At 38.9% G+C, this 17,510-nt stretch overlaps 1 protein-coding gene across 1 annotated transcript; it reads right to left on the bottom strand.

Moving 5' to 3' along the window:
- Positions 1-7,949: 7,949 nt before the first annotated feature.
- rpl7l1 (ribosomal protein L7-like 1) lies at positions 7,950-17,224 on the bottom strand. Its single transcript, XM_041806088.1, has 6 exons — positions 17,138-17,224; positions 16,563-16,671; positions 12,057-12,220; positions 11,293-11,430; positions 11,095-11,204; positions 7,950-8,899 (listed from the first exon to the last, which is right to left on the bottom strand). Exons 1-6 carry the CDS (start codon positions 17,149-17,151, stop codon positions 8,691-8,693), a joined length of 744 nt encoding a protein of 247 aa, XP_041662022.1. The 5' UTR covers positions 17,152-17,224; the 3' UTR covers positions 7,950-8,690.
- Between the last annotated feature and the right edge of the window lie 286 nt (positions 17,225-17,510).

The following is a 17,510-nucleotide window of genomic DNA, read 5'->3' as shown; positions in this document are numbered from 1 at the left end:
CTCAGAACACACCTAAAAGAAAGCCAACCAACGTTTATTCTTCCTCTGCCAGCTCAAAAAATTCAGAGTCAGACCCAACCTTCTCCTACAGTTCTACACCGCCATCATAGAAAGCACTCTCACCTTTTAAATAATTGTCTGATATGGCAACTTGGACTCACACTCACGCAAAAAACTACAGCGCATTGTTGACAAGTCCTCCAAAATCAACCCCTCCCATCCATAGACACACATCAGCGCGTCACACAAAGAGCCTTCAAAATCACCTCGGACCCCTCCCATCCTCTTCATCACCTGTTCACTCTCATGCCCTCAGGGAGGCGCGACAGATCTCTGCCAACCAAGTCAGTAAGACTCAAAAACAGTTTCATCCCCTCTGCCATACGAAACACTCAATCAAGCCATGGACTAAATATGCCTTTTTGTTGTACTGTTGTCTAATGTCTGATGTTTTTGTCCGTTCTGTGATGACACAGTTGATGCGAGTGTCCTTTTCAAGTGCTGTACCAAAAGCAAATTCCACCAAACTGTTTGTGTGGTCATTAAGAAAGATTCTGATTCTGGAAACTGAACAAAAATTAAACATAATCCAAGCAAAATGACATTTCTAAAAAATAATACAGTTAACTGCCTCAAACAACAGTGAAAACATGCAATAATCAAATCTATATACAAACAAGCGCAATACAAAACATTAAAAAGCCTTCATTAGTTGTGTTCAATCAGTGGCGTGCACAGACTTTTTCAAGGGCAGGGGCGAAACATACAGCGTGTTCTCGCCACTGAAGAGGGCACTAAGTTTCATGTGTTTTCGAGGGCACTTTAGACATGTTAACATGTTATACAAATGGCACATTATAAAGCCTTAGAACAGACTAACTAGACAGACTATTCAAGTTAGTTTGTAGTTAGGATCAGCATCCACAAGAACGTATTGGCTCTAAAGAGGGCACTTTAGCACGTGTTTTGCCTCCCAAGAGGGCACTTTAGCGTGCGTTTTTCAACAATTGGGCCACAAGCCCCCATCCCCGTGCACACCATTGTGTTCAATAAGTTAGCAAACACATCAAAACACACAGGCAAACTTACACGCCTCATAATGGGCAAAGACAACAGCAAATCGCTAAGCTAGCACTCCTGCTAGCAGCTAAGCTAAACGTCTACCAGGATATACATGCACAAGGAAAATAAATCACAGACCATCACACATTTAATAGACTACACAGCCTACCTTGTGCACCTTTTCCTTTTCTGATGTTCCAAATGTTTTTACTGGTGAAAGGTCTGGAATGCAGTCAGACCAGTTCAGGACCCACACTCTTATTATGTGAAGCCATGCTGTTGTGATGGATGTGGTTTTGCATTGTCTTGCTGAAGGTCTTCCCTAAAGAGACGTTGTCTGGATGGGAGCATATGTTGCTCTAAAACCTCCCTCTACTTTTCACTATTGATAGTTCCTGCTCAGATGTTAGAGCTGCCCACGCCATAGGCACTAATGTAACCCCATACCATCAGGGATGCAGGATTTAGGACTGAGCCAGGAGAACAAGCTGGATGCTCCCTCTCCTCTTTAGTCTACAGGACACAGCAGCCATGGTTTCCAAAAAGAATTTCAAATTTTGGTTCATGTGATGTCTAGGTCTGAACAATTTGCAGAAAGAATCTAATAGTGATTTTTTTTCCCCCAATTGCGATTGTATTTTCATATGCAATTATTCTTAGGTTAATCTTATGTATTTTTCGACAAATTCAAGCAATAAATAATTCCATAAATAAGGCCATGGAGACTGAGCCAGGAGAACAAGCTGGATGGTTCCTCTCTTTAGTCCCCAGGACATGGTGTCTCTGGTTTCCAAGAGAACTCTTAAATTTTGATTCCTCTGACCACAGAACAGTTTTCCATTTTTAATGCTGTTTGGTCCAGAGAAGACCACAGCGTTCATGGATCCTGTTCACATATGGCTTCTTCTTTGCATGGTACAGCTTCGTTTGCATTTCTGGATGTCCCTGATCTGATTATTTCTAGAAGTGTTTCCGAGCCCATGCAGTGATTTAGTACAGAATCATGCCTGTTGTTAATGCAGTGGCCTGAAGATCAATCCAATATTGACAATCACCCTTGTCCCCTGCTCAGAGATTCTCCAGATTCAGAGTCTTTTGATATTATTTTCTGTCGATGCTGAGAAGTCTTCACAATTTTACAGTGAGGAACTTTTCTGTCAAACTCTTTAATGTTCCACAAAACTACCAAGATCAATACTGATATCCTAAAAGCTCAACACAAAATTCAAAGTTTGAGAATGGAAAGACTTTAAAGTCTAAGGAAGGATGACGAATAAAGAAAAAGACTTCAACTGGAGTAGATATGTTAGTCCAGACTAAAACTTCACAGCCTTCTTTGTTTGTATGGCCAATATTTCAGCTCACAAAGGCAGATATTTATAGCCACAATATTGGTTGTAATTATCAGCAGAAATGTTCATACACACTGATAATGTCAATTCCCTTATAAGCTTACATCTGTAATTGTGTATCCCTATAAAATTCTGTTCTTGGTGTTGGTCTTGTCATCCTCTCTTCCTCCTCAGACTCTCAGATCGCCTCCATCCATGTCTGATATCAACTTTAACTCACTTTTGTTCTCTGAACCAGCCTTATCTGTTTCATATCACTAGAGAGAAGCGTTTTCATTTTTCACCTGCAGTTTAAACCAGTGTTAATTTTAGCAGCTATTTTCAATTCTAGTCTTAGTCTTTAAATAAAATGCATTTTAGTTTTAGTCACATTTTAGTCATTTCAATCCTACTTAGTATTACTCTAGTTTTAGACGACCAAAACTAAAAACATTTTAGTCTAGTTTAATCCATAGAAAGTCCTCACGTTTAAGTAATTACTTTTAGTCCAAGCATTTATTCTCTTACCCACAGTGGTGTGCATGGGGGGGTTGCCCCCCCTGAGGCCCAATTGTTAAAAAACGCAGGCTAAAGTGCCCTCTTGGGAGGCAAAACACATGCTAAAGTGCCCTTGAGAGCCAGAACGCTTGCTAAAGTGCCCTCTTTGGAGCTAAAACACACACTAAAGTGCCCTCTTTGGTGGAAAAAACACACTAAACTGCCCCCTTGGCTGGTTAAAACATGATAAACTGCCCACTTGGGTGGCAAAAAGGCGTGTTTAAGTGCCCTCCTCATTGGCAAAACACACTAAACTGCCCTCTTGTGTGAAAAAAAACACTAAACTCCAGAAGACCATTGGGACCAAGAAATATTATGAAACACTACTGTTGCTACTGTTCTAACCATCTCTCAGAAAACCTGCCTTTGCCAATCATTGACATGCACACTTCAGTCGATCAGATAGTTAACTTGCTAGCGAGGGACAGAGCTTTGAGGATGCACAGATAGCTCTACAGGACAAACATAAACAAGCATGCATGATCAGGTTGGATCAGGTGGAGTTCCATTAGAATCTCACTTGTGCTCAGAACTAAAAGTAAAAACAACAGCAGAACAACTAAGTCTTGGGACAAAACATGTAAGACCTTATTGTACTGCATTTAGGACCTTTTTTACTTTTCAAAAGCCTTAATTTTTGCTAATTCACATTTAATACTCTCTATTACCCTGCATAAACCCTGTTAAACGGTGTTGAGGTCTAACTTCTGCCTCCGCTGGTTACCATTCTGCAACACAATCCTAAATGTGTTTTAGAGTAGTGGTTCTAAACTGGTGGGTCGGGACCCAAAGGTGGGCAGGAGCAGTTTTCAGTGGGTTGCAACCAGGTGTCTGTAAAAAGAAAAAAAAAAAAGGGGGGTTAAAGTCCTGAAGTCCTTATTGTACATGCATCCATACCTTTTATTTTACCCTGTTTTACTGTGAAAATGTGTAAATTTAAATGTCTGATCAATATTTCAACTAATGTATCTCCTCTTCTTGCAACAAATGGCTCCTTTTCCTATGATAATGAAGTAATTTCACAAGTTCTCTGGTAAACTGGCAAAAATTGACACATAATGATGGGAATGAGGGTATAAAATTTGGCAGCTTTGCCTTTTTCTTTATCATATCAGGTTGTTAGTCCAATCATGCTCCAGACTGCAACATATTCAATTAACTAAACGTGTTGTTGGACATTTTTGGGGAAATTTGGGTCCTGATCTGCCATAAGACAGGCTGGTGGGTCCTGAAGCCTGACCATTTGAGAACAAATGCTTTAGAGCAGTGTTTCTCAACTGGTGGGTCAGGACCCAGAAGTGGGTCACGGAGCAGTTTTCAGCGGGCCGTGAATGTGTCTGGGGAAAAAATGGTGGCAAAAGTCTATGAGAGTATGCAACTGTACCATTCAATTTACACTGCTTTCCACATTATTAAGCAAATGACATTTTTCTCTTATTTTCCTAAATATTAATGCAAATGACAGAGCATTTTTCAAGTCATCAGCCGTTAGAGCATAATTCAAATGTTGTTGAACAAACTTCATGACAACCATTATTTTTAAAAATAAAAACCTCAAAATGCACTGTTCCACATTATTATGCAAAACAGAGTTTAGAACATTTTATTGGTTGTAAACAACTGAAAATGGTTATTTGTTGAATTCGCAGCATTAGGAAGTCATATTTACTGAAATCAAAGCTATTTCAATCAAAAACATCCTAACAGGACAAGTTCCATGTTAACACAGTAGCCCTTCTTTGATATCACCTTCACTATGCTTGCATCCATTGAACTTGTGAGTTTCTGGAGAGTTTCTGCCTGAATTTCATTGCAGGATGTCAGAATATCCTCCCAGAGCTGCTGTTTTGATGTGAACTGCCTCCCACCCTCATAGATCTTTAGCTTGAGGATGCTCCAAACGTTCTCAGTAGGGTTGAGGTCAGGGGAGGATGGGGGCCACACCATGAGTTTCTCTCCTTTTATGCCCATAGCAGCCAATGACACAGAGGGATTCTTTGCAGCATGAGATGGAGCATTGTCATGCATGAAGAAAATTCATACAGATATAATACAGAAGGAACTGCCCTTCTTTTTGTACCATGGAAGAAAGTGGTCAGTCAGAAACTCTATATACTTTGCCGAGGTCATTTTCACACCTTCAGGGACCCTAAAGGGGCCTACCAGCTCTCTCCTCATGAATCTGGCCCAGAACATGACTCCGCCCCCTCCTTGCTGATGTCACAGCCTTGTTGGGACATGGTGGCCATCCACCAACCATCCACTACTCCTCCATCTGGACCATCCAGGGTTGCACGGCACTTATCAGTCAACAAGACTGTTTGAAAATGAGTCTTCATGTATTTATGGGCCCACTGCAACCGTTTCTGCTTGTGAGCATTGGTTAGGGGGGCTGAATAGTAGGTTTATACATGACTGCAAGCCTCTGGAGGATCCTACACCTTGTGGATGGTGGGACTCCAGAGGCACCAGCAGCTTCAAATACCTGTTTTCTGCTTTGTAATGGCATTTTAGCATCTGCTCTCTTACTCTGATGAATTTGTCTGGCAGAAACCTTCCTCATTATACCTTTATCTGCACAAACCCATCTGTGCTCTGAGTCAGCCACTAATGTCTTCACAGTTCAATGATCACGCTTAATTTTTCCTGAAATATCTCGTTTTCATTCCTTGTCCAAGGCATTACATTATTTGACACTTTTCAGCAGCAGAGATCCTTTTTCTTTCCCATATTGCTGAAACCTGTGGTCTGCTTAATAATGTGGAACATGTGGAAAAGTGCATTTTGAGTTTATTTTTAAAAAAATAATGGTTATCATTATGAAGTTTGTTCAAAAACATTTGAATTATGCTCTAATGACTGATGAGTTGAAAAATACTGTCACTTGCATTAAGATTTAGGAGAATAAGAGAAAAATGTCATTTGCTTAATAATGTGGAAAGCGCTGTACTCTGTTTTATTGTGATAATGGCTAAATTTAAATGCTTTAATGATATTTCAACATATTTATCACCCTTTTTTGCAATAAAAGAGCTGCTTTAACCAGGTTAATGAAGTAATTTCTCAAGATCACTGGAAAATTGGCCAAAAACACATCATCATGGTAAAAGAAGGGTGTAGAACATGAGTTTTGTCCGGTCTCTTGTTCATGTCATACATTCTGTTCCATCCAAGGAATAAAGTGAAACTTTTTTTAGTTATTTAAAAATTCATTGTTGAAAATTTTTGGAAATTTGGGTCACGATATGCCATCACAGATATCTGTGGGCCCTGAGACTAGAGCAGTTGAGAACCACTGTTTTAGAGAGTGAGACTGTCAGAATTTTAGGAAAAACAGTAAATGAGTTTTGCAAATTGTGTCCAACTAGGTGAAAATGTTTAACGTTTTTTTAAAACTCAGGTGGCTGATTCCATAACGAGTTTAAGCAATTTTACTTTTGGTTCTAAGAATTAGAAACATGTTTGAGCAATTGTGAAAAAATGTAAAGTTAATCTGTCTTAAGCCACTGTCTGATCAGCTCTGACACTGGGACCGCAGAGAGTTGAATATTGTGAACTATGAGTCAGTTTGCCTGGCTCCAAAAAGTTCAGGAATGTCCATCACCTCTAGCAGCTTACACTACAGATGTACCAATACCATTTTTCCTTCCCGATATGATTCCAATACCAAGGTGTTGGGTATCGGCTGATACCGAGTACTGATCTGATACCAGTGTGAACTTTCTGGACTGACTGTGCAGACTAGCAAATTATTTTAGACCTATATTTGACTCAGAACATGGATCAACAATAGAAGCATGAGCTACAGCATCTCTGTGAGCCTAAAGTTGTGTTTCTGCTGATTACTGAGTTTTACTGCTAAATATTAAAATAACAATAATACAGGGGGCTGCATCACAGGCTCTCTCTATGGCTACATTCACACCACAGCCCTTAATGCTCAATTTGGATCTTTTCTCAGATCTGATTTTTTTGTTTGCCTGTTCACACTGCAGGCAACTTCCAAAAGATCAGATATGTTTCTGATTTAGAACCACAAACGAAAGTGGCCTAAACCTGATTCGAAAAGGTCAGATTCAATGTGACTTGCGCTGTTCACACTGTCAGAAAAAAAATCAGATACGAGTCACATGTGAGCAAAAAATAAACTGAGTCAGGTCACTTTTAACAGCAGTGTGAACGTAGCCTCTCTCTCTCTCTCTATTCTGCTCTATTCAGGCAGCATCATGTGCCCGCCATTGGCTGACAGACCCTCATAAAGGGTGAACAATATGATGGTTAGCATTCAAGCTAGCGGTATTAAATGTCGTAATTGGAATTAAATGGATAAAAAATGTTCTGTATCAGGTTTACTGGTGTGGATTTAATCATTAAAGTCCCCAAAAGTCACAAGTTCCAGGCTCTCTGAAAATATTGCCGCAAAGGATTCAAAGGCATCACTAGCGTCAACGGGAAAGCACAACGGCTAGCTTCCAAAGGAAAAACAAGTAAGGGGCAGTGATTTATGGTTCAAAAGTTATTAACTTTTGATAAACTGGGTCACTTCTTCTTCTCTTTTAACGATCACATTCAGAGAAAAACTGACAGCCTCCATTCTTTGCTGCTGCAGTGGGTCCTTTGGTTCTTCTTCACTGCTCTAAAAATGGTAGCTCATGCATGCAGTGTTTTCCAACAGCGACGAATGTACAGTTTATAGCGCTAACATTCAGCATGGTACTCACCGATACCAAAAGCAGTATCAGACGTATTTCCGATAATGGTATCGGAATCAGAGCAACCCTAGTTTTCATGACTACACATTTCATGTTGAGAGGCTCTTCTGTTTTGTCTGATCATGCTCCTCTACTCACACATGCATGTCAGTATGCTAAAACATTAAAAACTTTGACTTGCAAAATTATGTCCCATTCTTTAAAGATACTTGAGTGAATCAGGTCCTGTGTGTGCGCAGAAATAGTCTCAATTTTTTTTTTTAATTTCAACTCAACACAAACCGGAGCAAAACAAGATTTTTATTATACATCTTCCAGAGCTGTTATTTGAGTTTATTTAAAAAAGGAAAAACAAAGATGAAGGGGTTATTGCCAGACTGTTTGAGCCAGACGGGGAGCCCTGACTGTCATGAATAAATCCAACACTCCAGGTGTGAATGAAAGCAAATAACTATTCCACCATGAGAGTCTGAGAGCAACATGAACGATCCGGACAGTGTATGTTTATTTTTTAACATGTTTTGGGTTGGATTGTGTTGAAATTACTCAAATGAATGTACTATCATATCCAAAATGAAAGAAAAACTGACATGGTTCCTTCGTTTGTATGAAAGAGCTTCCTACATCCGTCCTTCAGTGATCTTTTCACAAGATTGGATTTTTTAAAACGGGTCACAACATGTTCACAGAGAATCTGCTGACTGCAGTCATAAATCTGCTGAGGCTCCTGCGTGACAAAGAACAATCGCTTGAATTCCCTGTTCTTTCAAATGTTAAATTGCACCTTTTAGATGTCATATGGAGCAACTAAAGAACAGCAGGAAGTATTTAACATTTCAATAGCAACTGAAACATTTATATATTTTACCATACACCACAAACGCCTCCATTGGTCCCTGTCCAGGGGCTTTTTATGATGAATAACTCCAAAGGGAGTGAGAGACACATTTCAAGGTTGGCGCTTGCTCGTCACAACCAAAGCATCCTTGAAGTTTCTGCTAACAGTCCATTTTGGATCCGTGTCCTCTCAGTTCAGCTGTCTGATGATAGAGTTAATGTCAGCACCACGAAACCCAGGATTTCCCAAGTCCTTCAGGAGCCCAGCCTTATCCCTGGCAGCATGGCGAGCTACTGACAGCTTAAAGGGCAACAGGAAGTTGTTGGCAGCGCGGAAGCTCTTTCCGACAGAGTAGATCTCGTGAATCAGGTCCTCTAAACAGATGATGCCGTGTTTACCTGGGAAAAAGAGAGCAGAGGCAGGTTAATATATGCTGGGATGGTAGAGGAGAGTCAAACTGGTGAGGGCATCCCAGAACCCACTGGTAAAAGACTTCAAACCATTTTTAACCTTCTCGTCACTGGACTTTTTGTCTTAAGAAACTTGTAAAACATCAACCCTGTGGTGCAGTCAAGCTCTAAACATGCTTTTATCAGGACAACCTGGGCTTTAACAGTAACTGTGCTGCAGTAATGTCACTTTAGTTTCAAAAAGTTACGGGGCTATAAAGATAAAACAAAAAACTAAAATCAAAATTGAGATTTGCATGTATTACACACAGTAAATATTTATTACTAAGGGGGTTTTGCACAAACTTTGTTCTCCTATTTCTTGGGAACCATAAAGTTAAAAAATAATCACTCTGAGAAGTATTGCTCACATATTTAAATAAAGTCGTTGCACTTTCGGGAATTTGAGTCATTATTCAAAGAAGTTCCTGTCTGCAGTGACTCAGAAGGCCACATATAGCCTCTCTGTCTCTTCCTCTCATTATGAATCACTCAGTCTCTCTTCTCCAGTGTCTAAGCGCCTGCTTAGGTGCTGCAATTGGTTGTCAGAGCCCGTTACAATGCATTGTGGGAATAAACAATGTGTTGACAGGATTAGCTGCATGCAACAGGTACAAACGAAAAATGGATATTTCTAAAAACTGATTAAAAGAAGTCCTTGCACTTTTTGTAATTTGCTTCTTTTCAGTCATTATCTATAGCCGTTCCTGTCTGCAGCGACACAGAGGGCCACGTCACGGCCTCTCTGTGTCTTTTTCCCTCCATTCAGTCTCTTCTCCAGTTTGCACATGTGCTGTTAGGCAAACCATGACATGATGACAGAACAGCCCGTCACTGGTTGTCCCGGCCAATTAGACATTTGTTTAGGGAACTAACGATGGTGGCTAATGCTAAGCTAGAGAAAGGGACGTTAAAAAAAAATGGATTATAAAATGGACAAAAGACCTACAACAGGGGTGTCAAACTCAAGGCCCAGGGGCCAAATCCGGCCCATGGTGCAGTTATACCCAGCCCACCAGATCATACTATATTTCTATTAGAACTGTCCCATCAGTATGAGGTCTGTAGATTTCCTCCTGTATAAAAATGTAAACCTAACCATGATGATTGACAATATCCTTATCAAGTCATAACAACTGCAAAGAGTAAAGAGTTAAAATAATTTGATAAAAAGTCAGGAATGTGGGAAAAGAAATTTGCACTTTCATTTCATATTTTCAATTTTGCATCTCACAATTATGAACTAAAGTTATAGTTTTGACCTTTTCAAATCACAAATTTTACTTTTTATTTAATATTTTGACAATTAGATTCACAATTTTAATTTAGACATATTTTGACATTTCCAACTCCCAACAATATCAGAAACACTGGTGTGGATTTAGTCTTTGAAGACCCAGGGAAGTCAGCCAAGTTCTAGGCTCTCTAGAAAATGTTTTTTCAGAAAATGAGCTACAAAGACGTGGATAGCGTAATTAGAGGGGCACGACAAAGGGCTTTCAGGGGAAAACAAGCAAGTGGCTATCCTTTATGGTTAAAAAGTTACTTAACTTTGAATACCACGCGTCTTCTTGTTGTACAGGACAACGCCGTCTCAGAGGGTTACATTAAGCTGGAAGCTCTGGCGTCACTTCTAGCACACATGCGCATTCTGGGAACACTTCAGTGTGAATGCACAAGTGCACTTTTAAATGCATCATTATGAGAAATTTCTGATTGAAAAAAAGTGTCTTTTTTTCTGTTTAGTAAATACGACTCACAAATAGGAGGGCATGGAGGTGGCCGGGCTGAGCAGTGCTGGTCTTGACATGTCAGAAGTTTTAGTGTTCTCACAATCATGGCAGCCACCATGACAAAACACACTTAGAAATATGAGATACCCAAAAATCTCAATTAAAAAAACATAGGAATAGTCATTTTTAAATTAGTATAAACTATTCAGTGCAAAAACTCTACATATTTTACCTTTAAAGGATTAGCTTGTTGAAAAACGTGTTTCTGGTCCCCACAACTAAATCCTTGTGAATTCTAGCTGACCACTTTCTTTCCATGGCTCCATTAATTTTAACAAAACTTGCTGATTGCACAAGTGTTGGTGGATTCCCTGGTGTTAGTTAGTGGTGGACGTCTGGAAAGTGCCTTACCCATGTGCTCCTCGATGAAGGTGTTGTCTGTGAGAGGAACTCTCCTCTGGCCTACTCGGGTCTGTCCTCTCTTCAGAATGAGCTCACGGACTGACTTCAAGTTTGGAAATCTGTTGGAAACATCGACATTTAACTTCTAGAATCAAATAAAAACAATGACTTACAGTATGATTTAGAAAAGAGTCAACAGATTCTCACCCCCAGGCCACGTACGGCTCCAGAATCTTCATCATGGCTACAGACGTCTTGTTGATCTTGACAAAGGAACCACTGAAAATCTTCCTCAGCCTCAACATCTGGACCACCTTCATTACTTTGGGACTGACCCCTTTAATCCTAGACAAACATAAGAAATGTATGGAAAGGCCTGCATTTCACCCCCTTTGTTCTATTGTGAATGAAATATGGGTTTATGAGTTTTGACAATCATTGCATCCTGTTTTTATTTATATTTTACAAAGCGCTGCAACTTTTTTGGAAGCAGGGTTGTACATGGTGAAATCAGTACCAAACAAAGCACGAGACACACAGAACTTTCTGGTAGAGCTGGTGTCTGGACTGTAAGTAGGAAGTACTGGCACTCCCAACAGCAGGAGTACTGAGCATGCTCCTGCAGACATCGTCATCAAAGACGCTGCCAAAGAGCCAGTACTGGGCTACAGGACGAGCCAGTACTGCCACCCAGTGGACAAATACAGAAATACACCCCATAGAAGTGCCAGTGAAGGTTGGGCATTCAAAACAAACTAAAACTACAAAAAACAGAGCCATATGCATGACTTTTACTGCAAAGGTTATTTCAGATATTGTCCCATAAAATACCCTTTTTTATTTTATAAATTGTGATTATTTGTTCTGACTGGGAGCAGAGTTTGAGGTTTTACTACACATTAAGCCCATGTCCTGCCACAGCAGTAGGGATGTCCAGAAGAGCAGAAAGCCATTGTCAGGGATGTACTCACTCTCTGATACGAACAGCGAAGGCCAGTTTGTTCTTAGCAGGAGGAAGAGGGGCAGGCGGTCGGTGCTCAGCTCTCCTGATTCGAGTTTCATCTCGATGCTTCCTGTGACTGTCTTTCAGGAAATCTTCCAAACGCTTGAACTTTAATGGTTTTCCTTTAGAGACCTGAAATAAGAAGAAACATGGAAATTCACTGCAGAGTGTTAAATGTTGTGGCAGTACTCTGTCTTTAACTCTAGTCCTTTAAACCAGGGGTTCTCAGCCTTTTCAACCCACGACCCCCAAAGTAAAGGTGCCAGTGACGGGGGAGCCCCAGGGTACCTGAAGGTGGCTGAACACAGTCATGCACATTCAAGAATAATCATGGGCAGACAAGGCCGCCCATTAGGGGGGGAAAAGGGAAAGCATGGCTTGGCCCAGCAAAATATTGGTCCATTGTAAAGTTAAGCTGTGGTATTTTATATTAAACCTGAAAAATAACCACTCTTATCAAAGCAACAAATTTAAATTCATTTGCATAGTAAGTAGCCTTCTTAAAAATGTTAATCCTTTTGTTAAAAACAGAATTAAAATACGTTAAAAATAGCTAAAATTGAGTGAATAATGGCAAAAAATGGTGGGAAAGGTGGTGAAATTAGATTTTAAAGGTAGCAGAAATGGGTTAGTAATGCCAAAAATTAGATAAAAGTGACGAAGAAATTTCTAAAAAATGGCAAAAAATTGGTTAAAGTGGAAAAATGGGCATATTAAGCGGTAAAAAGAGTTTAAAAAGTGGATGAAATGGCGTTCAAGTGGCAAAAATAGGTGGAAGGGAAAATCGGTGAAATGGGATGAAAATTTATATAAACTGGCAAAAAAGTATAAGCTGAGGCAGAAATAATGAGAAACTGGCAAAAATGGGCACATAAAATTGTGCAAATGTGGCTTAAAAAGTGGTAAAAGAGGTTAATAGTGCCAATAATAGGCAGAGAGTTGCAACATTTGGTTTAGAAGTGGCAAATACAGGAAGAAATAAAAGTGGTTGAAAGGGTTTAAAATGGACAAAAAAATGGGTTTTAAGTTGCAAAAATATGTTCAAATTGTCAAAATTGGTGGGAAAAAGTAAAAAAATTGTTAAAATTAGACAAAATTGGTGTAAAGTGGCAACAGTGTAATTCAAAAATATATTTTTTTAAGTTTTGGAGACCCCCCTCAGTGTCTTGCGACCCCCAATGGGGTCCTGACCCCAACATTGAGAACCCCTGCTTTAAACATTTAACAGAAGTAAACATAATCAACTGTTTTCAACACTTGAAAATAAACGCTGATAGTTATTTCCTTTTTTACTGCCTTTTTTTGTACTTATTTGATAAATTGAAGCTTGTTCATCAACTGTAACCTTCAGTGTCTCCTATAATGAACAATGAAAGGTGTTACACATGCTTAGTGAGTCAGCGTTGTGCATACTCGCCACCCACTCTCGCCCTGCACTCAAAGATTTTTTACATCATTTCATGTGGAGGACCCTCCATGAGAGGGTGAACAGGGTAGGAGTGTACAGGAGGAGCGTGGATGGAGATGTTTGAGAAAGCCCTGACATTATGCCACTGTTTAGAGGGTGTACACATTACAACTAGAGGTGGGAATCTTTAGGCACCGCACAATTTGATTACGATTCGATTCTTAATCAATTATTGATGCACTTGTTTCATTGTTTTTACATTTCTGTTGTTCTCACTGTGTCAACCATAATAAAAAATATATTAGTGTTTAGACAAAGATAAGATTCAATTTCCACTATCTCTAATGGGGGATCTGTGTAAACTGGAAATTTACAATTGCACTGAACCAAATGCAGCAGCATCTTTTCCTTGTAACATATCTGAAATTACAAACATAAAAATGTCCTTTTTCACAGAAGAACAACAGGTGACCTAAATCTTGCCGTTATGTGCTGTGTGTCAGAGTTTCATCTTTTCGTTCCTGCTATTCCACAGTATTAAATATTTAAATTATTATCGATTATTGAACATTTATAAATCTTTTCAGAATCTTTCACCTCCACATCATGATGCATCAAAGAATCAATTTTTTCTCCCATATCTAGCAGCAACAGCTAGTGATGTTCCTCAGCCAGTAACTTCACATCCAAATTAAACGCAAATGATATGACTTGGAGTCAACGGAGTCAAAAAGTGGAAATTGAGAAGTGTCAACCAGTTTTACATGATACGAAGTTGGTTAACAAAATGTAACTAACATTAGCAGTGCCAGTGACACCAGCCTTTCAACCTCTTTGCAGGTCATTGTCCACATTCCTGACATGAAATTCATCACTCTATGCTCTGGTTGTGAGTGTTAGTAACTTGACACGGCCTCTGTACAACTTTATCCCCATTTTCTTGATATCAGGTGCTAAACTGTGGTGTTCCCATGAGAAGCTGTCAGTGCTTTACATTCTGTGGATGTTAACATAAATGTCTAGTTTTGGATTGTGGCTCTATCTAAAGTGTTTTTAGACAATGTGGCTCATAGGTAGAATAACGTTGAGTACCACTGATTTAATGGCTCATCTAAGAGCTTTCTGAAGGCTTAGAGTCATGATCTGCCAGTAGCTCAGGATAACAACCAAAACAATACACATAAAGGGCTGAATGATTTGGGAAAATAATCTAATTGTGATTTTTTTCACCATTATTGTGACTGCGATTTGATATGCCATTGTTCCTAAAGTTCCTCATCTTATGAATTTTCCAACAAACACAAGAAAAAAAATCATTCTGCATTATTATTATCAACACAATATTAGATAAAAACAACGCAGAACTAATCGGAAAAAATATCAAATTGTGATAATTTTGACTCGTATTGCAGACTGGAAATGAATTATTGCATTGATGGGAATGATAACTTGTATGTCATCCGCATATTTAATCATAAAAATGTACAAAAATGAAGAAAGTAGGACTTTTTGTTGACTTTTCTTAAAAATGGGTCTTGAATGATTGCTTGATATGTAATGCATGATTTCTCTGCTGCAAAAAAAGTTTTAAACTGGTATTTTGACTCAAATATCTGCAATTTGAAAATTGCAGCAGGCCATACTGGGATTTAATCTAATTTTCGATTAATTTCCCAGCCCTATACACATATGAACATTTCAACTAAATGCCTGGTTAAACATTAAGCAATCACCAACCACCCCTGTAATAACAATATACAGTCTGAGCAAGTTAGCTTAATGGATTGTATTTAATTGGCGTCCTTTAGGGGAGGGTATTTCAGCACTGTTAGATCTGCGTAGCAGTTCCACATGTAGATGAAAAGGATGTGAGGGAAAAGAAAACAGACAGATTTGACTTTCATATAGATGATGGCAGGTTTTGAGGGATACGGACTGTGTTGTTGATAGCAAGCATATAACAGATATCACAGGTATGAATGGCAGTTAATGCCCCTCAACAGTTGTCTTACTGCCCCCCCCCCGTCTAATCTAGCACCAACAGCAATAGATTATTGTATTTATATCCTCCTGAGACCTGAACTTTTTCTGGAATACTTCCTACAGTTTCTCCCACTGAACTAGTAGGATCTGGTAAGCTTAAAAGATCAGCCTTGTCTTTGAACAGGAATTAATTCTGACCAAAAATGAAATCTACATCAACACAATTTCCCTAAAATTTAAAAGAAACTATCAAAAATTTCTTTAAAAAAATTATTAAACACTTCTTTAAAGTTTCCCCCAAAAAGTACCCCAAACTTTCTTCAAAGTTGTCAATGAAACCTTGTCACATTGCCTGAATTTTTGTTTTTAAAAAATTCCTAAAAAAAAAAAATACTATTTGAATTCCTGGAAAATTTCAAACAATTCCCCAAAATTACAAAGCAAATTTCCCAAAACATACAAATAAGTGAAAGAAAATTCCAAAGGGAACTCCACAATCCAATTCCCAAATTATATTATTAAAAGATAAATTTCTATGAGCATACTGAAAAGTTCAGATGCATTTTTCACCCCCCCCCCCAAAAAAAAATCAAATAAAATTTCCCCAAATACTTTTCCAAAATTAACAAAAAATTACTTAAAATTCAAAAAACATCCCCCAAAATATAAAAAACATCAGAACTTTTTCATGCTAGTACTAAAAAATTCTGAAGAAACTCTCTTTTATATACAATAACATACCAAAATTTCCATGAAAAGTCTTGAAAAAAATATCAAAGAAAACTCCTGATTATTCCATAGTAAAGTCTCCCAGTATTTGAGGGATTTACTTGAACTTCAATGGACAGTCTGGATAGTTTTCTCAAAAATTCTAATAGCATTAATTCTTATTATGTTGTAAGAAAGCCAGAATGTGATGTCCTCATATGTGTACACTGGGTCTTAGGAGGTTAAAGTACTGCAATCATCACCAGGAGGAGAGTAACTCCCAGGTTCAAACGCTGACATCTCCAGCTTCTCTGTGACACCTGCACTGGATCCTCTGACACACACCTGTGTAAATCTAAGTAAAAACAATCTTACCTTTCTCTTCTCAAGAAGTGCGAGCTTGGCCTGTGTGGCTTTAATGGCCTGGTAAGCTTTCCTCTTTTTCAGGAGATACTCAGGAACCAACTTGATCACCTTTTCTGACCTGATAACAGAGCAGAAACAAATAAGTTTAACTTCTTATAAAGGTGAAAGGAAAATAAATACGAGGCATGAGCCAACTCTTAGTAGAATCTGTCTAAAAGCAAACTGTTTACTCAGAGTAAATGTAACTGCTCAGCTAGCCTGACACCGTTATCTTTCACAGGCAGTAAAAACTTCGTCACTAAAGTCAGATGTCAGCGGGAATGTCAGCCTAAAACACAAAACATCCGGTTTTTATATCCAAAAGATCTTTCATTTAAATGTCAGGAAACAGAGCTGCTGATCCTCGCTTGTTTACATTCAGCCCCATGTGGAAAAAAACAACCAATTATTACTAAAAACCATCTAAATAAACGTCCACAGCGGATTAGCAAAAGCTTTTCTCCTTAAAAAGATTAAAACCAGTAAAACTGCTACAAAGGAAAACTCAGATGGACTTAGATTTTACTGAAAAAACAAAAACATACTCGGCTTCGGCCATGGCGATGTCTGTAAATTTCACCGTCGCTCTGATGTGACGTCACACGCCAGCGACTCTGGATGCACCATTGACGAGACGCGCCGCACTGCCGCCCAGCGGTCAGGCTGTAAAAGCGTCAGACGGGCGCCATGTGCAAAAGGGGGAGTCCACGACTAAAATACTCACAACTTACTGAGAAATTAACCGATTTTCAAGCAGTTTGTTTTCTCATAAACGTCAGAAATGGATTTATGATTCAAGATAGTTGATCCATTGAAAAACACATTTTTTACATTAAAATTCTTCACCTAGTACAAGGTTGCAGTGAATCGCTATAGAACAACATCAGAATATCATGAAGGCAATCACATTTGGCTAAT

The sequence above is a fragment of the Cheilinus undulatus genome, linkage group 14 (genome assembly GCF_018320785.1).
Source record: "Cheilinus undulatus linkage group 14, ASM1832078v1, whole genome shotgun sequence".
Taxonomy (NCBI): Eukaryota; Metazoa; Chordata; class Actinopteri; order Labriformes; family Labridae; genus Cheilinus; species Cheilinus undulatus.
The sequence above is the reverse complement of the archived record's forward strand: the minus strand, read 5'-3'. Positions and strand labels throughout refer to the sequence as shown.

Excerpts from the sequence above, each read along its gene's own strand:
- rpl7l1 (XM_041806088.1), bottom strand. Across the intron at positions 11,431-12,056 it reads TTCGCTGTTCGTATCAGAGA|GATTAAAGGGGTCAGTCCCA; the intron begins GTGAGTACATCC and ends ATGTTTGTCTAG. Across the intron at positions 8,900-11,094 it reads CTTCATCGAGGAGCACATGG|GTAAACACGGCATCATCTGT; the intron begins GTAAGGCACTTT and ends TCTTTTTCCCAG.